The 21,901-nt window shown below is 48.5% G+C and overlaps 2 protein-coding genes and 1 long non-coding RNA gene across 3 annotated transcripts; 1 reads left to right on the forward strand and 2 right to left on the reverse strand.

Annotated features, from left to right (window-relative positions):
- Positions 1 to 218: 218 nt before the first annotated feature.
- On the reverse strand, positions 219 to 12,238 carry LOC123150288 (disease resistance protein RGA5). Its single transcript, XM_044570126.1, has 8 exons — positions 10,720 to 12,238; positions 10,542 to 10,634; positions 9,424 to 10,366; positions 7,826 to 9,291; positions 2,912 to 3,903; positions 1,180 to 1,927; positions 864 to 1,064; positions 219 to 667 (listed from the first exon to the last, which is right to left on the reverse strand). The coding sequence occupies exons 1-8, from the start codon at positions 10,886 to 10,888 to the stop codon at positions 504 to 506; spliced, it is 4,776 nt and encodes a 1,591-aa protein (XP_044426061.1). The 5' UTR covers positions 10,889 to 12,238; the 3' UTR covers positions 219 to 503.
- LOC123150287 (disease resistance protein RGA4) lies at positions 12,059 to 18,979 on the forward strand. Its single transcript, XM_044570125.1, has 6 exons — positions 12,059 to 13,082; positions 13,316 to 14,728; positions 15,878 to 16,581; positions 16,697 to 16,774; positions 17,673 to 17,921; positions 18,396 to 18,979. The coding sequence occupies exons 1-6, from the start codon at positions 12,247 to 12,249 to the stop codon at positions 18,455 to 18,457; spliced, it is 3,342 nt and encodes a 1,113-aa protein (XP_044426060.1). The 5' UTR covers positions 12,059 to 12,246; the 3' UTR covers positions 18,458 to 18,979.
- On the reverse strand, positions 13,492 to 19,997 carry LOC123150289 (uncharacterized). The gene is made up of 4 exons (XR_006475027.1): positions 19,536 to 19,997; positions 19,302 to 19,460; positions 19,000 to 19,210; positions 13,492 to 13,691 (listed from the first exon to the last, which is right to left on the reverse strand). It is a non-coding gene; the product is annotated as an uncharacterized lncRNA (long non-coding RNA).
- Positions 19,998 to 21,901: the final 1,904 nt, after the last annotated feature.

Consider the following 21,901-nt stretch of genomic DNA (forward strand, 5'->3'; position numbering starts at 1 on the left):
AGAGATCGCGCGCTGCAATGCGTGGTCGTGAAAGAGTCGTTTCGGAATATATCATCAGCTCAGCTCGCCCTAGACCATCGCCGCGTCAAGCGTCCAAAGTCCTAAGTCCACGTGAATTTTCACATGAGCACGCGCTTTAGGTGCAATGTGCTTCCTTTACGTGTGCTTCTAGCATTTCTATGGCCGTGCAAGCCTCCCCTTATATGTTGGTCACACACTGCCACTAGGTAATAGGGGGTCGAACTGTCCATAAACCGGAAAGGAAAAACCAGAAACCAACCACTTTGGTTGGTTTGCGCGCGCGGGAGAGCTCCGCGTGCACCATTTGTCACGCGCGGAGAGCACACGAAGCATTCACTCGTTCCTTTTCTAAGGAGCACTCCTTGACTATTGCCTCCTGGCTGCTTTCCAGTTGTACTCCAATCTGATATATTGTACTATAATCCAGACATGCATTTTGGCTGCTTTTCATGTCACCCATCGGCATTGGAGCTATAAACTTGTCAAACAAGACGACTCCTTGTCCTCGCTGAATGCCTTCTGAAGCGAGTCATGCACGTCATGGAACCTCCTCTTCTCCATGGATGCTTCTTTTCCGAGAGAAGCCAGCTTAGATTCATCATCCATGATCTTGTCCAGCACATTCGAACAACGCGGAAAGAAGCGCCTAACAAGTTCAACAGGTAACAAAACATTGAGCTTGCAGTTAGTCCAGATCCATGTTATTAAATTTCAACTTCAGCTACGCAGGCTTTCTTATTAAGGATGTTAAGCAGATAAGCTAAAGAAGTGTAGTATTACGCTGAAAATATAAAGAATATAGAGGCGCCGTGGTTATACAAAGGCAATAATCTGTGTCTCACCTGTTTTGGAGAGGGCCCTCATCCGAGCCAAGTGTTCGTCATTCATTATCAAAGAAGTTTCATTTAGATCAACAGTTGCCTGTTGTATCTCTGGAGGTGGATCTGCACTAGAACCAAGGATAAATTCCGAAGTACCATCCAGTTGAGCAATGTCCATTGCTACTCTTGCCTCGACTGGAAAATGTATCCTTGCCAAACCAACTGCATATCAGGAAAATAAGTGAGTGAAAACACAACTTCCAAGAGAAAAATGCATGTGTAAACCAATACCAGACAGACCATTTTGAACACCACACAGTTTGTAGATGAATATTACCTCGGTTTTCAAGGTACAACAACTTTCCAGGTTCACAGTCACCAACCCTTGCAAGAGAAACCGATGCTTCTCCAACTTGTGGATCCCATCTTTCAGCTTGCTCCAGTACCTCAATGCATAACCTATCTTTAGGAGACGGTTTTCCTTCTTCAGTAATCCCAAAGTAATCCCTATGTTTTGTGAGTCTCTTTGCTATTTGAATTGCTTTTCTTCCATCAAATGTAAGATCAGAAGGCCGAGCACCTTTGGTTAAAAGAGAGACAAGAATTTTAGGATCTCTTCGCCTGGCAGCAATGTGAAGAACAGTATAACCTCTTGGATTTCTGTGATTGACATTTGCATGTGCAATGTCCAGAAGTTCAGTTGTGATCTTTGAGTTACAATGTTCTACAGCATAGTGCAATGCAAATGCATCATCAAGGTTAGTCTGCCCTTCCTTGAGCAGCATCCTCACCAGCTCCACATCACTAGAGTCAAGAGCTCTGAGTATCCTTCTTGCATGTTTCTTAGGAAATCCCTTGTCTTCAGGTGAAACTAACCCAAGACTTAGCCGTGCATCAGTAATTTGCTTCATAACATCTGGAGGCAATGCTTTCTCAAGAGTAATCATCTCAAGATTTGACCGGACTACCATCTCAAGGCATCTATCGAGCAGTTTCATGCAAGATTTATTGCACAAGTTTGCAACAGATAATATCAATGGAAGGTTACCCACTTCAACATCATCAAGGACATCAAGGAGATGCCGCTGTGTGGAAAAGAAGGGCATAACGTGGCTTAGTATTGGCTCCTTAAATACGCGAAACAATACAACAATCACTGTTATAGGTAGCATCTCAACAAGAATTATCATCGATTTTTAGACACACAAGTCATCTGTAGCAAAGTCAAAGCTATAAAAAAAGGCCAAATAAGAAACTGAAAAAGGGAAATAATAATTAAGGTCCTGTCTCAAGATCTCTAGATTGTGCAGTTCATGGGTTGATAACTATTTACCCCCCCCCCCCCCATTGAAACACTCCCCCTTAACAAAGTATTTGTTGATCCTAAGGAATCATAGGTGCTATTATAATTATTGTCCGCTGTGATATTTCATTTATATGCTTTGGTTTTTGTTGTGCATGTATCAGCTGTCCACATTCATGGAGCCTAGATTTGTATAAAATGACCCAAGCATGTTTTTCATGAACTGCCTTTTGTTGATGCAACAAAAAAGAGTAGGCACATGTACAACACTTTGAACAGTTTTTGTCTTCAAATACGCCTGGGTGCATGTAATTTTCATGCTTTGAACAGTTACCCTTCCCTTTCTCTAAACAAAATCAAAACAAGAATCCCTGAAATATCAACAAAATGACACAGCACCTTAGAACTACCAATTGCATCATTTGCATATTGAACACACTATACCACATGCACAGACAACTCAATTTATTTCCACTCCTACATCAAACCGAGTAAGAAAGGAGTCTTGATTGTTGAACCTAATAAGTGGAAATTGCACCCTGGTAGGGATCTCCAAACAACTCAGCATGTCCTAGCACCCGTTTGAACTTCACCAATTTAACGAATACAATTAAATTCAGCACGGACGTAATGCTTTATCACTACTTTGTAAAAGCATTGAAATTAAAGAATTTCAGGTTAAAAGATATGATGGGGATCCATATATAGCATTAAAACGTCTTAGCAATACGCATCCCAGCAAGCATAATAGTCATCTGATATGAACCTGGAAGTAGTTGGTGAGCTCGGTGATCTGGAAGGTGAATGTAACAAAGAGGACCTGCGCCATGAAGGAGATGACGGGGTGGCAGCTGACGTGCGCGCAACCATCCATGTCGACGCAGACACATGCTGGCCTGGGAAGGACATGGAAGCGGGCGCTGTACAGGTACTCGAGCACTAGCTGCAGTGCCTCATACCCGACCTCCACCTTCTCGCCCAGAAGTTCCCAGAGTTCCAACCTGTTGCCCTCCACAGAGGCGCGGCGTGCGAAGAATGCGCGGAGGAAGGGACTCCGCACAGAGAGCATGTAGCGGTGCACGTGCAGGTCGGGCGCGCCGGGCACGGCAATGCACATATCGGCAAGGAAGGCGAAGTCATCCGGTGAGTGGAAGGCTGTGGCGAGGTTGTCAGAGAGGCGACGGAGTGGCTCCACATCAGCAACCGCATCGGCCGCACATGACTCGGGAGCCCAGTTTATTGGAAGGCTCTGTTCTGTGCTTTCATCACCATAGGAACTAGAATTCACCAATTGCATGTTGATTGTAGGATTTCTTGGATGATTACTAACGACAGACCTCACGGCATACTCTATATGAGCAGCTGCACCCCCAAATTTTACGGAGATCTCTTTAAGGTCTGGCATATGCTCGATGCGGATTAGTTGATGTTGGTCCATTCGGGGAATGGCATTGAAACCTAGCGTGAGCTTCCAGAGATTAGGCATTGCATCCGCCTCAAATTTTAGCCACGGGATACCACTTGTGCACCTCAATTTGAAGTACTTGAGAACTGAGAACCCGGCCGCCTTGTCAAAGATGATCCTTTCACCTGGTGCCCACTGCACATACAGCGACAGATCAATGAGGGCAGGCAATCCTCTGAGAATATCAACAGAACTCATCTGCAGTTCCATTACTGCCATCTTCAGAATGCACAGGTTACCAAGTTCTTTAAGCCATTTAGGAATTTGGGAAAATATGACGCAGCTGTGTGGCGTGTTGGCCCAGACCACGTCGCCGAGTACTTTCCGGCGATAGGCGATGACCGACGATGACGAACGACGAACAAAGCTACTTCTAGCCGGATGCAACGCAGTGCAAAGCTAGCACCAAGTTGTCCTGATCGATTCTTTGATAGGACATATACTAGTACTAGCAGTAAGCTAGCTAGCTATCGACTTGATCTATCCTAGCTGATGCACAATACGTACGCACACGGAAGACGCCGGCGTTTTGCCACAGGCACGTATCGTGCCTGTTTGGATCTGTATTACTTTCACAAATCGATAGTACAAGGGGTAGGGGTACACGCATATAAATATGCTCAAGATAGACTAGAAGCTAACCTACTCGGTCTCTACTTCTAATCCTACCCGGTGACTGTTTCTGTGTACGAGCCGGACACAGTGCCACGCACGTCGTGGTTATTCCAACAATCACCCCCCTAAACACGACGTCGTCATGTCACAGCTCGATGCTGACCCAAGCCTTGGTTAGGATGTCTGCCAGCTGATCATCGGTGCAACCGTAGTTGACCTTCGTCTTACCTTCTTCCACGCAATCCTTTATGTAGTGATACACCGTATCAATGTGCTTACTCCTATCACGCCGCACTGGTTCTTCGCATAGAAAAGTTGTAGACTTTCCATCAACGTTGAGCACCACTCGTTTCGGACCTTGATCCATGAGATCACCGTGTAGCCTCTCTAGCCACACACTTTGGCACACCGCAGTGGTAGCTGCAATATACTCTATTGCATCAACTGCGGATACTTTGCTCTTCTTGCTCAGCTCAAGACGAGGTTCCATTGGAGCGACAATGCGATTGCAATCTTTCATGCCACGGCTTTCAAGTACCTTCCTTGCATATGCCTCCTGGCATAATGTGATCCCCTCCGGCTTTTGATGTACCTCTGTCCCGAGGTTGCAACTCAAAAGGCCTAGATCATCCATCTTGAAAAGCTCCTTCATCTGTAGCTTGAACTTTGCAATCACCTCTTCATCTGCTCCAGTTATCAATAGGTCATCGACATAGATGCCAACTAGTAGACGATCCCTTCCTTCACCTCTCTTGTACATCGCATGCTCTAGTGGGGCTTTCTCAAATCCAAGAGAAATCATCGTCTGATCAAGTTTGATGTTCCACGCCCGAGAGCCTTGCCGTAGCCCATACAAGATTTTGTGTAGCTTCAGTACCTTGTGTTCCTCTCTTTCTTTGATGAATTCCGGTGGCTGATTCACATACACATCTCCTTCTAACTCGCCATCCAAAAACGCGGATTTTACATCCATGTGATGTATTTTCCATGATTCCTGAACCGCGAGAGCGATGAGTAATTCCACTGATTCCATCTTTGCAACGGGAACGAACACTTCTTCGAAGTCCGCACCTTCCTCTTGCATGTACTCTTTGTCTACTAGCCTTGCTTTGTGGTTCACGGCCCCATCGGCATCTTTCTTGATCATAAATTCCCACTTGAGATCCATGACTTTTTCATTGTTGGGAAGATCCACAAGCACCCATGCATTATTGTCGTGGATCGACCTCAACTCTTCTTCCATAGCCTGACGCCAATATTCCTTCGTATTTGCGCCCTTGAATTCCGCCGGTTCCTCGGCGTTTGCTAGACACCGTCGCCCACTCCCTTTCACTTTTGCCGGGTCAATCGTCCGAAGAGTCTTCTCCGAATATGGGTGTAACACCGGTTATAGCAGAACAGGTGTAGGAGGCGTTGTCCTCGTCTCTTGTGCCTTCGGAGACAGCATTATTTGCATGGCTCCTTGTACCTTCAGGAGTAACTCCTCACCGTTTGCTTCGCACATTGCTTTTGGCAAAGCTAGACTTTCATCCCCGGGTACGGACGTTACCTTGCCGTTCCCATCTTCTTGCATTATAGTGGCCAAGCATGGCAAAACTGTACGTACATGCGCTGGTAATGGACCTTGCATATCTCCTGGATCACTTGCAACGTCACTAGGTATAGATGGCCCTAGCTCACCACGTGAGCCACCAAGCCCTCCTGCTGGACTTGTTTGTAGCCCACCATGCGAGCCTTCTCTTGTGGCTAGGCCACCACACGTAGCTGTCTTGGAGGCTCCTTGTGCAGCACTCGCTGCTGGGTGCGAGGCGCCCTTACTCCGCACAAGGGATCCAGCTTTGGTGCCTGCGGCCGGTGCTTTCGGCCTACTCAGCGAGACACCATGTCCAGTGCTATTTTTGTGGCCACTTACGGACCTCTGAACAGCACAAAGATTACTTCTCCATGGTCCAGCACACGCAGCTATTGCTGCATCCGCTCCAGCAAAGTTGGCACTTACGTCCATAGCACTGACATAAGTTTCGGAATTACTTCCCGCATCTGTAGCTTCGACACGAGTTTCCAAATCATGATCATGATGGCAAACCTTTTCTTCCACGAGCGCGACAATTTCTTTAGCCGGCGCTCGAAGAACTGGATCCTCCTCATCCACGAGTTCAGTCATCAACATCATGTCACCGTCGTCACCTTGCTGGGCCATGAGCGCCTTCTGCTTCGGTGCTTCCTCGCAGTCAGCCTTGAAGTGACCAAGGAGGCCACAGTTATAACACCTCACTTTCCTGATGTCAAACTTCCTCCTCGGTGGTGCAGGTGCAGCCTCATCGTCTGAGTCGTCGTCCGAGTCAGCGAAGTTCTTTCTCGTCGAACGCTGCTTCCCCTTCTTCTTGCTACTGCTTATGGATCCGCCTCTCTTTTCTAGGGCGATCCACTGCGCCTTCGTGAGCATCACAAGCTCGTCGTTCCTCCCGTCCCCAAGACTGTACCGCATACGCTCATCATGAGCCTTGTACCGTCCGACAAGATCGTCGATGGAGAGAGTCGCGAGATCGACGCACTGCTCGATTGCCGTGACAATTTGCAGGTACCGGGGAGGGGCTGCGCGCAAGAACCGCCGGACAACCGAGGTCTCCGTGAGGTTTTCACCAAGCGCACGGATCCGATTGACGAGAGTAGCCACCCGTGAAGCGAACGCATCCACGGACTCATTGTCGCCCATGACCAAAGTCTCGTAGTTCCTTAGGAGAGTTTGGAGATTGGCTTGCTTGACGCGGGTGTGTCCCTCGAACATGAGCTTGAGCGTATCCCACACCTCCTTCGCCGTTGCTTTGGCGATTAGGTGCTGGAGGACATCCATCGGCATCACGGAGTAAATCGCTGACGCCGTCTGCCGATCCTTCCGGTGCTCGGTTCCCTCCTTCTTGAACGCGTCGCCTCCGGGATCCACCGCGTCCCATAGCTCGTTGGCGCGGAGACCACACTCCATGAGGGACTTCCAGACCCCGAAGTTCTCGCGATCAAACCGTGGATACGATGAACTCGCCGGAGCAGCAATTACTTTAGCTGCACCGGAGTACTCCACCAGCTGCTTGGTCTTGTCCTTCTCGTCGTCCGACATGATCTCCCGTTACTAGAAGATCAACCTTGCTCTGATACCAATTGTTGGCCCAGACCACGTCGCCGAGTACTTTCCGGCGATAGGCGATGACCGACGATGACGAACGACGAACAAAGCTACTTCTAGCCGGATGCAACGCAGTGCAAAGCTAGCACCAAGTTGTCCTGATCGATTCTTTGATAGGACATATACTAGTACTAGCAGTAAGCTAGCTAGCTATCGACTTGATCTATCCTAGCTGATGCACAATACGTACGCACATGGAAGACGCCGGCGTTTTGCCACAGGCATGTATCGTGCCTGTTTGGATCTGTATTACTTTCACAAATCGATAGTACAAGGGGTAGGGGTACACGCATATAAATATGCTCAAGATAGACTAGAAGCTAACCTACTCGGTCTCTATTTCTAATCCTACCCGGTGACTGTTTCTGTGTACGAGCCGGACACAGTGCCACGCACGTCGTGGTTATTCCAACATGGCGAGCATTCAAATCTCTGGAGAAGAGGGGGAGGCTCCAAGTCATCCCAGGAAATGATTACTTTTGAGGCACCGGGAACCACAATATCTTTAACCGATGGGCCATGAGACACGACTATATTTTTCAGGCTGCCATGTCCTTCTAGTAAAGAGCCTACAGAATCCATGTTTTTCTCCGGATGGCCAGAACAAGGTGTAGAAGAAATGGTAAGATAAAGATCTTGCAGGTAGTTCAGCTTGCAAAGGCTCCACAGACTGACGACGGAATCAGTCATGGTGCCTAGCAGATTTGTGTCAACCGGAAGAGCCAGGTGGAACAAGTGTGGGAGATGTATAATATCCCATGGAATAGCAGTGACTCTTGTTGCATCCATAACATCCAGCGTTTCCAAACATTGCAGCCCTCGTATATGGTTTGGTAGTTTTATGCAAACATCACTTGCAATCTTCAAATATCTTAGCTGAAACAGCTCTGAAATCCCAGTGAGGTCTATGGGGTCATGGAGGCCACAATGACCAGATAGTTGAAGGTTTAGGACACGAAGAACCTTGAAATCTCTAATACAAGGCATACAGTCGAATAATCCAAAAAATCTGAGTGATCGAACCTGTGACTTTGTGATGTTTTCTGGTGTCTTCGCATATTTTGCATCACCAAAGATGAGAGATAGTCGGCGAACCTTATGGGAAAGTGCTATATTCTTTCGATTGTAGTCTACTACCACAATGAAATTCTCTTCTGCAGACTTGTGTGCAATAAGTTCACGTACTACATCATGGACCGTACAGGACAATACCTCATTGTTGTAGTTGATATATGAAGGTTGGATGAATCTTCTATCAATAAGTTCATCAAAACAGATTCCTGCAGCTTTCTTCAACCGGTCTTGATATTGCCCTTTCCCTTTTTGTGTAACGATGGAGGCTTCAGCTACCCATTGCATCGAAAGATCATCCTTCCAGATTATGGAGCCCTCTGGATACATGTGAAGATACAACAAACATGTCTTCAGATAATGAGGGAGATTATTGTAGCTGAGTGTTAGTACTTGTCTCGTTCTTTCTGAAGTAGAACTTGACCACAAATGGGATCTCAACGAATCACGTATGTATGTAAGCAAATCCAGTGAAACTGCTGTTTGCTGGTTCGCCAAATGACTAGCTATGTTCATTGTCGCTAGTGGCAAACCACCACATATATCAATAATTTCGTTTGAAACTTGTTTGAATTCTGCTGGACAGTCATTTTCCGAACCAAAAAGCCTGTTAAAGAATAGCATTCTCGAGTGAGCATCATCGAGAGGTTTCATCTCGAAAACATGCTCTGGACGATCACAGCAACATGTTAATGCAACATCTTCGATCTGTGTAGTTATTATTATTCTGCTGCCACAGTTTCCATTTGGAAAAGCATATTTAATAATATCCCACACTGATGCATCCCACAAATCATCAATAACAATTAGATACCTGCATGCCAAGAATCCACGCACATTAGTGTGTGTGTGTGTGTGTATTGCATCAGGCACATCAGTAAAATTGATATATGCTGGGTTAACATAAACTAAAATAAATAGCATAAGGAAACTGGGTTAACAGTACCTTTTATGTTGCATATGTTTGCTGGTATTGTCGCTGATGCCAAGCTCATTACAGCTGGCAGGTAGTGGCTGCTTCTTGTGGAGTTGCGAGAACAAGTCACTGAAAAGTCTCTTCATATCAGGCTTTCTGGACACTCGGATGAAAGCTCTGCATTCGAATTGCATCTCAATTCTTTCATACAACACATTGGCAAGTGTAGTTTTACCAAGACACCCAGATCCAAGAACAGATACCACCTTGAGCTGCTGCTGACCTGCCGTATCATTAGCGGCCAGTGAGCAGATAAACTCATTCATACGCCCATCGATTACAATTTGTGCAACTTCATCATAGGGCATTGGAAGCATACTGCCAGCGGACAAGAATCTATGCCTCCTCAAGGTGCTGCAACACTGGAGCTTATACCTGTCGTGCCGTTCAAAAGCCTCCTGGACATAGATCCTGAATTCCGATATTGTTTCTGCAATCTTGGGCTTACTGGGAAGACGAGGGACATTAACATGAATGATTTTACTGGTCTTGGTACCATGTTCTGACACCTGCGCTATGAATGCAATTTGTTTGTACCACTTAAGCCTCTTCTTTATCATCATCATCTTCTGCCTCTTCTTCTTCTTCTTCTTCTTCTTCTTCTTCTTCTTCTTCTTCTTTTTGATGAAACGGTCAGGCGGCACAAATAATAAGCTGTCAATGTAATCTACCATATCGTAAGACAAATCGCGTGCCTCATTCATCCAGCATATGGCCACCGGGGGAGGGTCCTCCAACTCTGACAGTTCATCAAGGTAGGAGCTTATCACTTCAACATCATCCTTGAGAAGGTGCACCCCCTCCTTGATCCTCTTGGGCAACCTCTTGTAGTGTTCCTGAGAAGGAGCTAGCAGTATGCCAAGCTTCTCAACAAGGGGTCTCATGGCGCCCAATGAAGAACTCACCGAACCATCTAATTAATCAAAGAGCACACAAGAAAGATAAGACAGGGTGCGGATCAATAATTAATGGATGGATTAGTTCCTATGCACATGCATGGGTTCGATGCTGTACTGCCATATATACAGACAGAAATCAAGAGAAATCAAGGCAAAGCTAACTAGGGAGATAGATCAAGCAACACTCACCAAACAGCCTCGAGATATCCTCAAGGACTGGCAGTTGAGCACCAGATTGCTCGACTTCATTTTCGGCACTTGATTCAATAACAGGATCAGAAACTGAAACAGGAAAAGCATGCAGGATTAGTTAGTAATTAAGAGTACTGAGCGGAAGAATTAAGGAGAGGTTTTCGCTTGTGCTAACCTGTGGCTGTGGTTGGATTGTCGATTAAGACATTCTTGTAATCCTCCTCAAGAATCCTGTCATCATTGTTCCTCCTCTTCTTCCCCGCAATCCTGACAGGATCCAGCACCTTCCTTGTCTCCCTCCTTTTCCTCGACGGCTCCTCCTTATCCTTCTCCGTGAGGTCCATCAATCAGAGCTTAGTTTCTGGCGCCCCAACAAGACGTGATGGCATGTTGAGCTCCTAAAGGAGCCCGAACTTTCTGAGCTCCCCCATGCAGGTACACCTTCTATCTATCTAGATCGTCCATTTCACAGCAGTTGCCTCGGGATCAGTGTTGCCTCTCGAATGATTGCACTGACTTGTGCTGAAAATATGTTCTGCCTTTAGTCTAACTAATGTGCTGCTCTTTCTGCAATTATTGTATTTTGAGATAGTGCATCCACACCAAAACTGGAGAAATTTTGATGGTCCCATTCAGGCTAAAGTGCATTCACAAAGTGATGTTGATGCTAAAGAACCCACCAAGTTAAGGCTGGAAGAATTAAGCAGACGGACAGGTTTTTCACACGCGCTCACCTGTGGCTGTGGTTGGATCGTCGAGCAAGAAACTGTTGTAATCCTCCTCAAGAATCCTGTCATCATCCTTCTTCCCCGTAATCCTGATTGGATCCAGCAATTGCCTCGTCGGCTCCTCCTTATCCTTCTCCGTGAGGTCCATCAATCAGAACTTAGTTTCTGGCGACCCAACAAGACGTGAGGGCATGTCGAGCTCCTAAAGGAGACTGAATTTCCTGAGTACACCCCTACAGGTACACATATCTCTCGGATCGTTCATTTTGCAGTGATCACATCAGGATCAGTGCTGCCTTTAGAATGATTGCACTGACTTGTGCTAAAACCATGTTCTGCCTTTAGTCTAACTAATGTGCTGCTCTTTCTTCTACAATTGTATTTTGAGATAGTGCATCCACACCAAAACTAGAGAATTTTGATGGGTCCCATTTAGGCTAAGTGCATTCACAAAGTGGTGCTGATGCACGAATTCACTACGTTTGGAACCTGCTTTCCTGCCTTTATATGATATATATTCGCATTGTTCTGCAATAAGAGAGCTCTTTTAGTGATCGTGAGATCCACACATGTGCCTTCACAAAAAAAGCGAGACAGAACCATGTGGGACCTGCCACCACGCACTGTCAGATTCTTCTGTGCTTTTTTTCAGTGCTCAGAGGGTTCACATGGGCTTTTTGGCAAAAAAAAAGAGAAAGATAGAACCAAGTGGGGCCCACCACCATGCGTTGTCCGAATCGCCTATGCACAGGTACAATAGAATTTGCATTTTGGTACCTTAGCATCATATGTAATGCAAGTAAATAGCTCCAGCAGATTGGAGGAGTGGACGGGATGACTGACCATGGATGTTAAGGTATTCTCTATGCAGGTACTTGTAGCTACCTACCTTGATCCTGCCATGGCTGCTCCTGTGTCCTCCTGGCCTCTTTTCTCTATCCACTAAACTCCATGATTTGATCTTCCAACCAGAGATGGAGGCTGCGACGGCCACCGCTTTTGTGGGTAGGATCGCGCCGAAGCTCTTGGAGTTCTTAGCTGCAAATCACAAGCTTCGACAGAACCTGGAGCACGACATCACCTACATCCAAAGAGAGTTTGCGTTAATTTCTGCCGCCATCCAGCAAGATGATGAGTGTCGCTGGAGGAGCGGCACCCTCGGCGACCATGTGCAGAGGGCCTGGATCCAAATCATACGTGACTTGGCGCATGCCATCGAGGACTGCATCGACCGCTTCATGCACCGGGTGACCATCTCTGGGACGTCGACGTGGATCCGTCAGGCTGTCTACCGGGTGCAGACGGTGACAGTACGGAAGGAGTTTGCCAAGGCGATCCGTGAGCTCAAGAAAATATCACAAGAGTCATCCAAGCTGAGAGAAACTTATTACAACGCCAGTATCGGTGCAGGCACCTTCCCGTCAGCATCGTCGTCGGCAGTGGCATCGGCACCTGAGACAACAACAGAGATGGCCATAGACGACACCGTTTCAGCTCGCAGCCCCGTGGGTATGGACGCTCCCCGGGATGAACTTCTGGAGCTGATACAGCAGCAGCAGCAACAGCTTAAGGTGATCTCTGTTGTTGGCTTTGATGGCATAGGCAAGACCCTCCTTGTCAGGCATGTGTACCAGAGTATGATGAGCCAGTATGAAGTAAGGGCTTGGGTTTGTGCAGCCAATCAAAGGGGTGCAAGCGATGTTGTCGAAGAGATTCTTCGGCAACTTGGCATCCCCACCACATCCACCAATGGTGGAGGTAACCTCAGCAAGTTCTGCCGAATCCTCAGATTGTGCCTTCAAACCAAGAGGTAACTAATGCCAACCATTGGTAATTTTCTCAACTCGGTCTCTGTTTGATGTTTTGGTCTCGATTTACAGCAGCCTGCATCTTTTATATTTTTGTACTGTCCAACAGTTCTCCTAGTTTGACTTCACTCACTATTGGCATCTTTGTAGCTATAAAATGAAATCACTCCAAATTTAATCTCCACTCCATATCTCTGCATGCTAATTCTGATCATGTACTCCTGGTACCTCGTAGGTTCTTCATCGTACTCGATGACATGAGGACAGAATTTTGGCATGATATTAAAGATGCCTTTGTGGGGTTGAACGGCAGAGTTCTGGTGACAACGGCTATTCAGTCAGTAGCAAATGCCTGCAGCAGCTCAGCAGCCCATGATCATGTGTATGCAATGAAAAGCCTTCCTGATGGACACTCGAGGCAGTTGTTTTTCAAGGAAGCTTTCCAAGACGATGATCCGCCAATCGGTAAAGAGGATCAGCTTGGCTCGGAAGCACTGAAGAAGTGTGATGGTTTACCCCTTGCTCTTGTTACTACAGCCCGGTACTTGCAAAGCACAGGTAATCCGACGCGTGAAAACTGGGCAACATTGTGCCACAACCTGGGAGCACACCTGGAAACGAAGGAGATGTTAGCAAGAATGAAGCGTGTACTTGTCCAAAGCTACACCAGCCTTGTTAAACACGATGTCAAGACATGCTTGCTATGTCTAGGTATCTACCCTAGTGGCCGTACAGTCAGGAGAGGAAGCTTGATAAGGAAATGGTGCGCTGAAGGGTTTATCCCAGGAGATTATATGTGTAATGCTCTGGATGCTGCTATCGGCAATTTCAAAGAGCTGCTCAACCGGAGCATCATCCAGCGTACAGATGCCAGTAGCAAAAACATCACAGATCAGGTGAAGACATACCATACTCACGGCATGATGCTCGAGTTCATCCTGCACATGTCCAAGTGTGACAACTTCATTACCTTGTTATATGATCAGCTGGCCCCCCCACCCCCACCCAGTAAAATCCGTTGGCTCTCCCTCCATGAAGCAAGTGCCAGAGTGGCTAATGATCTATCTCTTGTCCGATCTCTGACAATCTTCGGCAGGGCACATGACTCTGTCTTGGATTTCTCCAAATATGAACTGCTGCGGGTTTTGGATCTAGAAGAATGCGGTAACCACTTGGAGGACAAGCATCTTAGGGAGATATGCAGCAACCTGTTATTGCTCAGGTACCTAAGCCTTGGGGCCGCTATTAAGGTTACGATGCTCCCCAAAGAGATTAAGAAGCTTCAACTTTTGGAGACGCTGGATGTAAGAAGAACCAAGATAGAGATTCTGCCGACACAAGTTATGGAGCTGCCATGCCTGATACATCTGTTCGGAAATTTCAAGCTCCAACAAGGTGTAGGAGGCCGGAGAATGCACAAGCTACAGACTTGGCTCTCAGAGAATAGCAAATTGGAAACAGTAGCAGGATTTGTTGTGGACAACAACAAGAGCCAAGGATTTGCACAGCTCATAGAGCATATGAAACACTTGACAAAAGTGAAAATATGGTGTCAGCAGTCCAGTAATAATAGTAAGGATCCCCTTGCCAGTGGCGGCGGCAGCAGCAGCAACAACAACAACAACTGCACTCATCTCTCCGAAAAAGGGTTGCCCCCCGCTTTATATTATAAAGCAACGACCACACGATACAAATGCTGGGGCCACAGCACAAGCAAGCCCAAAAGAAACAAAAAAAAGGAACTGAAGAGAAAATAATGCCAACACCGGCGGATCAACGAAAACGATGAGGACCCGCAACCGCCGCGCCCACCGGAAAATACCACCACGCTCCTAGCATTCCGGACCGCCGCATACCAAACACCACCCTCAAGAAGGATTGCGACGATGACGACGCTGTTGCCCGGACATGTCCTAGGGTTTCCCCCGGTACGCGAGGGGTGAGGTGGAAGGGGTATGCCCGACGCCCTTCAGGAAGGCACGGCGGCGCCCACGAGCGTCACCGCGTCGGTTCCGGCCCGGCCGACAAGGATTTCTCCCGCCCACCAACCAACCACGACCTCAGACGATCCATCCCGCGCCACCAAACACACCGCCCACCAACTTGCGCCACCACGGTCGAGCAGTCTCCATCGCCGTCTCACCATGGCAAACGAAACGGGGCCGATGGAAACAAGACGACGCAATCGGGAACCAGGAGCGGCAACATCAGCAGCCTCGCGGGAGGGGACATCCTCCACCGCCCCCGGCGGGATCCGGCCGGACGCAGCACAGGGGCAAACCGGGCCACCCCTGGCCCAGCCGAGCCCGAAACGGGCTCGCGAAGCCCCCGTCGCCGCGCTGCAGAACGCGAGCCGCCGTCGCCACCACCCCCCGCACGAGTCACGCCCCCGACCCGCCGGAGACGCCGCAAGCAGACCAGGCCAGGCCCGCCCAGACCCAGATCGAGCCCAAAAGGGCCTGGATCTGGGCCGGGAAGGCCCGCCGCTAGCCACCGCGTCGCCCCGCCGCCAAGCGGCCGCGCCACCGCCCGCACACCACCCAGCACTGCGCCGCCACCGGATCCAATGTCGCCGAGGAGCACCCCCATCGGCCGCCGTCCGCCCGAGCCGAGGCGCCAAGCGGGGGGGAAAGGCCGGGGCCGCCGCCGCCGGCACCACGCGGGCAAGGCCCGGTGGCCCAGGCTGACGGCGGCGGAAGGGGAGGAGGGGGAGGGGGGGCTGGGAGGGGGCGACGAGATCCCCCGGTCGCCCCGCTCGGGGAGGCGACGCGGGGGGAGGAGGGGGAGGTGTCCCAAGCCACTGCACTCATCTCTCAAAGGCCATCAAGGGGTTCATCAAGAGAAGCACCGACGTGAAAAAAGGTCATTCACTCTCACTGAATTTCAGTGATGAATGGTTCCAAGACTTGCTTGTGAGCTTGTCCCTAGAAAAAGAAGAAGCTTCCTCCTGCTATCTTAGCTCGCTCAAGCTACAAGGGGGCAACATATGCAGCCTGCCTCCGTTTGTTACCATGCTGGGTGGTCTCACTAAGCTGTTCCTTTCATCCCCTGGTCAGCTGAGTGGGGATATTCTTGCTGCCCTGAGCAGGGTGCGTTGCTTGGCGTACCTGAAGCTAATTGCATCTCAACTGGACAAACTCACCATCGTACAAGGTGCACTTGGAAGCCTGCAATGCCTATGCATCATGGTGGAAGTCATGACTGAGCTGGAAGTCCAGGAGGGAGCTCTGCCACTCCTCGAGTCACTCCGGCTGCTATGTACAGATCTAAATGGCTTTTGCAGCATGACAATCCAGTCCCTACGACGTATTAAGGAGGTCACCCTCCATGATGGAGTAAGTGATGAAACAAAGCACGAGTGGAAAGAAGCAGCAAAGAAACACCCCAGACGTCCCAAGCTCTTGTTTGTTAAGACAGTTGAAGATGTTGATATGGGATGTGAACCTACATACAATTCTGAGATAACAACACCCCACAATGCCATTTTTACCGGACAGTCTGGTAACCAAGTGTTGTGCATCTTATTTTGCTTAATTGTTGGTATATTAGTTAATTATTGATGTTAGGTTATATATACTCCCTCTTCAGGCATCTATGTGACATTTTTATTGTACAGTACAAGTTGATGGTGATGACCTGCAACAGGATGATGATGAGAAAGAAGATACAGATAAAATTAATATCCTAGCACTGCGTTTGGATGTCTCCATTGAGAGCCTCTGAATTGCATTGGATCCAATACCAAATCAACCTTTGTATTGCAATGGGCTCCAATACCAATACAGATGTTTGGATGTACAAAATATTGCAGGTTGGAATTAGACAAGCTAGCATATACCAATGTTATGTTTGGATGCCATACAATCGAATTGACGGTTTGCCTGAGCTGCGCCATGAACGGAGCCAGCCGAGCAGCAGTGAGGAGCACAGGACGCAGTCGTCCCCGACGGTCAGCCGACTATCCGTGGCCGGGATGGAGCGACGCCGGCGAGCGTGATGGTTCAAACTCGTGCAGGCGCAGCCCCTCATGTATGGGAAACTCCGACGGCCGCGAGATCTAGAGCACAGGACCTCCACGCCGACGAGCACGAGGGCCAATCGACTAGAAGAGGGGCGGGGGACGACGGGTAGGGAGGACGGCCAGGCGTGGATAAGGACGTCGGGGCACGGCAGCCGGGGAGGAGGGCGGGGCCAGCCAGGGAGGAGGCACCTGTGCCACCGTCGGACTCCATGGCGGGGAGTGGCTCAAGGGGATGGCGAGCAGGAGCTGGAGAGGAGGGGAGGAAGGCACCTGCGCCGCCGACGGACTCCATGGTGGTGGCCGCCGCCGCCGGCCTCTGCTAGGTCGTCGCGGTCAGCCTATCCTATCCCCTTCCTTTTTCTGGTCGCTTGCGGGCAGGCTGATTTCAGCGCGATTCAGAGCAGGAGGGCTCCGTATCGTGGGCAGGCACTTTGCGTGGGATGTAATTCAGCCGGCGTTTTCGTTTCATTACAGCCTGCCAATTCGCTGTGCAACCAAACACATGAATTGAAAGATTACAATACCAATTCGGATTCCAAGCCTCTAATGGGAACATCCAAACGCAGCGTAGAGGATTTTGCTAGCAAGACTTGTCTGGACCCTCCGATGAACAAGGAAAGTTTTGAACAGGGGATGGAAGGAATGGTAGGTTTAGAGGATGAGCGGATGGAAGATGTCACTCGGTCTACTGATCAAAATGATGTACTTTTAGTGGTGGGTGAGAACAGAAGAAAGAGGGCAAGGTTGGACATTGGTGAAGACAACTCAATGGACAAGGTTGTTGATAGGGTGAAGCGCAAGAACCCAGAGGATGTCCAAGGTAATTTACAAGTTCCAAGTTTCCATCTTTCTTAAATTCTTCCAGCATTTCTCTTAGTGACATAACTAGTAGAACTGGGGTGATGTTTGGAAATAATATTCTTCAGGTAAATAAATCTATTCAAGTGATTAGAGATTCATAAGCTGCTAAATGTAGTGCTTTTATAGCTAGCTAGGAGAAGTCGGACAATGTTCCTATGAGTTTTGATTCGTTCTATGCCCTGTTTCTAAATATCTGTGGAGTGTGGTTAGCGCAAACTGAATATACAGGCTATTCCTGTTTCTTTTAACTGTCTGTGCAGTTGGGTTCTGAAGTTTACCGGTTATGTTAGAAATCTGATGGCTGCTGGAGATGTTGTAGTTTGGACCATATGGGAAACTAGAAATGCTTCTGCCTTCAGAATATCTTTCCTACCAATCCTACTCCTATGTTTTTTAATCGCCACAATGGTTATTGCCGCTGGCCGGTTTGCAGAAACGAGGCCTACAAAACAAACAGCGCCTGGAATTGCGGTTGTTGTCTCTGATGGAAACTGAGGTTTTGTATGGAGTTTGCAAGCTTGGGTCAATCTTGCTCTTGAGTCGAGACACGACTTACATTTGCATTGAGTGTCAGGTTGGCATTTGTTTTTTAACTAAGTAGTCGTTGATTCTGATGCTTCAGGAGCTGGTCTGTCTTTTGATCCCCTGCCATATTTTCATGGTAATGTTGAATTCCCATGTGCTGCAGCTTGCTACAAGGCTGTATCAGACTGATACGGCTACGGCGAAGACGGTTAAGTGTGTCCATTAAGTTTCTACTTGTACGCAACATAAGTTTACTGTCATGCATGTCAATTTGGTGGCTTTCAGCTGTGACAGAGTTCACCATGTATGTTGTTGGATATATATTTGGTCCCAGTTAACTTTTGACATCTGTTCCACAGAACCTTATAACCATCCTTCATTCAGTTACAGACATCTGTTCCTGATTACGAAATAAATTTATGATTATGCTGGTATATGATTGTTTGCATGAAACTAATGCTAAAAAAGGAAGGGTTCAAGAGAAAACGGCTTGGTTCTTAGTTTGTGCTGACCTGTCAGAACCTATGTGCTGGTCACCGGAGAAGGACAGTGTTAAAATCAGCTGCAACCGTGGGACAGGAGTTACGCCGAGCAGCATCGGAGACATCAATGGGCTTGCCTGCATCAGAGTTCCTCCCGTGCACCGGCTTCTCCCATCTTGCTGACACGCCGGTCCTGGCCCGTGCCATCCAGCATCTTCAGCTCGGAGCTGTTTGAAGTGCTCTGAAGAGCATCAATGTGAAATAAATACCATCACACAAGCAAGAAACTATGTCGAAATTTCTGCACAGCCAGCACGCTAATTAGTACGTACCTGCAATGAAATTGAACCTTGCTTGCAATACAATAATTGCCACACAATGTGCATACTTGACGTTGAGGCATTGAGCACCGATGCTCGCGATCCGAGCCTGGTATGGGGGCGGGCCGGGGGCCAGTACTCCAGTTTGGTCCCCTGTCTGAATCTTCTGGCCTATTGGAAATTGCAGTGCAGGGCTATTAGTTCCTGAACCAACTTAGTGGAATTAGTGCAGGTTCCTGAACCAACCTAAGTGCAGTGGAGGCCGGCGTGGTTCGGGTAGCCGGCGGGGATAGGCCAGAGGTGGACGGAGCTTGCAGAGGGGATGAGCTCCATCCCCAAGGGGGAGACACTACCGGAGAAGGCTGGCATCCGCCCGAGAGCGATGCCCCCGGCGGTACATCGAGCGCGGCCCTGCGCCGGCGGCCGTGCTTGTGGCTATCGCGTGCTGCGAACTGCGTCGATGGAGAGAGGCCGTGGTCAGCCGGGGCGCGCCGCCGTCAGCCAGCGGAGGAGGCCGATGCGGCTTCTGTCGCCGGTTCGGGCGAGGAGCGAGCACTGAGATGAGGGTCGCCGAGCAGCGCGGTGGGCTCCGGCGGCGACTTTGCTGCGGCGGTGGTTGGCCGCGGGCGGCGCCCCCGACGGTGTCCAATCTGACGAGTGCATCAAGAAGAGGGGTAGAAGATGGGGAAGGGGATGACAGGTGGGCCCATCTCCACCTGGGACGATAGTATGGTCAAAACTGGTCAAACTGAAGAGAGGGCTGCAAATATACGGAGGCGGATTAGGAGCACTCGGCAACCAGCCCCACCCAAATCACGTCCGCTCACTCTGGTCTCTAGGGATCTGTGCAACTTTGGAGAAATGGTTGTTGCCGGTTAATACACGTCCCGACGTACAAGGCAACAGTATGTACTTGTGCTTCGACATTTAATATATTTGCAAACACTACTAGGGAAAAGCCTATACACGGAATTTTACCAGCAGCGCGCTATAAAATCAGGCGCTGCTGCTAAGTAGCAGTAGCGCGAGCTGTGGAAACTCGCTGCTGAAACAAGTTTATCAGTAGCGCGCGCACTCCAAGCGGCGCTACTGCTAAAATTCCCACGACGCCTCCGCAAGGCCAGTTATAGCAGCAGCGCATTAAAATAGACAGCGCTACTGCTATGTAACGTAGCAGCAGCGCATTCAGGCAATAATCGCTACTGCTAAATTAACTACAGATTTCACTAGCGCGCCTCATCCACAGATCACACTCACACACACTCGATCACGGTCTCCCCCTCACCCCCCGCGCCGCCGGTCCTCCCCCGTCGCCCCTCCCCCGATCTGCGCCGCTGTAGCCTCATCCTCCTCGCTGGACTCGGTACCGGCCTCCTCCTCCGTCCTCCCTCCACTCGCCGCTGGCCGGCCCCTCCTCGCTCCGCCTTCCTCCTCCGTCCTACTATCTTCTCCCTCCTCGAGTCGCCCCTCCTTGTCCCTCCTCCCTGATACATTTTGATTTAGTAGGCTTTCATATGTAACATTTTGATTTAGTTGATTTAATATGCTAGTGAATTTAGTATGCTAGTTGATTTAGTATGCTAGTTGATTTAGTTGATTTAGTTGATATGATTCAGTTGATTTAGTAGGCTAGTTGATTTAGTTGATTTAGAATATTTTGATTTAGTTTATTTAGTAGGCTAGTTGATTTAGTAGGTTAGTTGATTTAGAACATTTTGATTTAGTTGATTTAGTAAAATGGCGCCACCACCAGCACCACTATGTCGACTGTGCAAGTCAAGGTGCGCTAGCAACCTTGCAACTGGCAAGTTGTTCGGCATCTACTTCCATCCGAGTTTTCGTCATGCGGCGGTAAGAAATTAGTTGAAATGTAACAACTATTTTATTTTTAGTGTTGGCATTACTGCATTGTGTCATTTTGCTTTTCTTACATAGATCGTCCCATGCAATGTGAGGTTGAAATTCAACAAGCTGACAGGAGACACTGTGACATTTGAGGCTCCTGGGGGGCCGTACACTATGGAGGTCGAGAAAGGACGCAATATGTCGTAGATTGGAGGAGATGGATGAGCCCGTTTCCTCGCTCGCATGCGTCTTACTGGTGGTGAGTTGATCAGATTCTCCTTTAGAGCAGAAAGACCCAAGCTGGTTGTCATTTATATCAACCTGGTGGAAGATGATGAAGATGACGAAGATGATGAAGATAATGAGGACCCACTCAATGAAGATGATGAGAACCCACTTCATGAAGCCATCATAGCTCAAAGAATGAGGCTGAGCGAGGAGGAGGTGTGCAACCTATGGGACATAATTCCGCCACGTGATGACTTTGTCGGGGTGCCATTCGTGACCCACCTGACAAGTACCATGGTCGATCGGCATGAAATGGTATGTTATACGTACTGCATGTAGTAATTTGATGATATATATGCTTTATTGTTATACTTACCAATGCAAATTATTCGATTATATGCTTAGTGAATCCGATGATATGCTTAGTGTAGAGTCCAATGATATGCTTTGTGGAATCTAGTCGATGATATACTTTAGTGTAGAGTCTGATCACATGCTTAGGCTATTTATTAATTGATATGTTTTTCTTATTCAGAGAT

Source organism: Triticum aestivum, chromosome 7A (genome assembly GCF_018294505.1).
Source record: "Triticum aestivum cultivar Chinese Spring chromosome 7A, IWGSC CS RefSeq v2.1, whole genome shotgun sequence".
Classification (NCBI taxonomy): Eukaryota; Viridiplantae; Streptophyta; class Magnoliopsida; order Poales; family Poaceae; genus Triticum; species Triticum aestivum.

Bases quoted from the DNA above. Each gene is read 5' to 3' on its own strand.
- LOC123150288 (XM_044570126.1), bottom strand. From the start codon at position 10,888: ATGGACCTCACGGAGAAGGATAAGGAGGAGCCGTCGAGGAAAAGGAGG. The intron at 9,292-9,423 runs GTACTGTTAACC...CTTGGCATGCAG, and splicing joins AAACATATGCAACATAAAAG to GTATCTAATTGTTATTGATG. The intron at 1,065-1,179 runs GTAATATTCATC...CCTGATATGCAG, and splicing joins GTTGTACCTTGAAAACCGAG to TTGGTTTGGCAAGGATACAT.
- LOC123150287 (XM_044570125.1), top strand. From the start codon at position 12,247: ATGGAGGCTGCGACGGCCACCGCTTTTGTGGGTAGGATCGCGCCGAAG. The intron at 14,729-15,877 runs GTTGCCCCCCGC...AGGTGTCCCAAG, and splicing joins ACTCATCTCTCCGAAAAAGG to CCACTGCACTCATCTCTCAA. The intron at 16,775-17,672 runs GTTTGGATGTCT...AACGCAGCGTAG, and splicing joins AATTAATATCCTAGCACTGC to AGGATTTTGCTAGCAAGACT.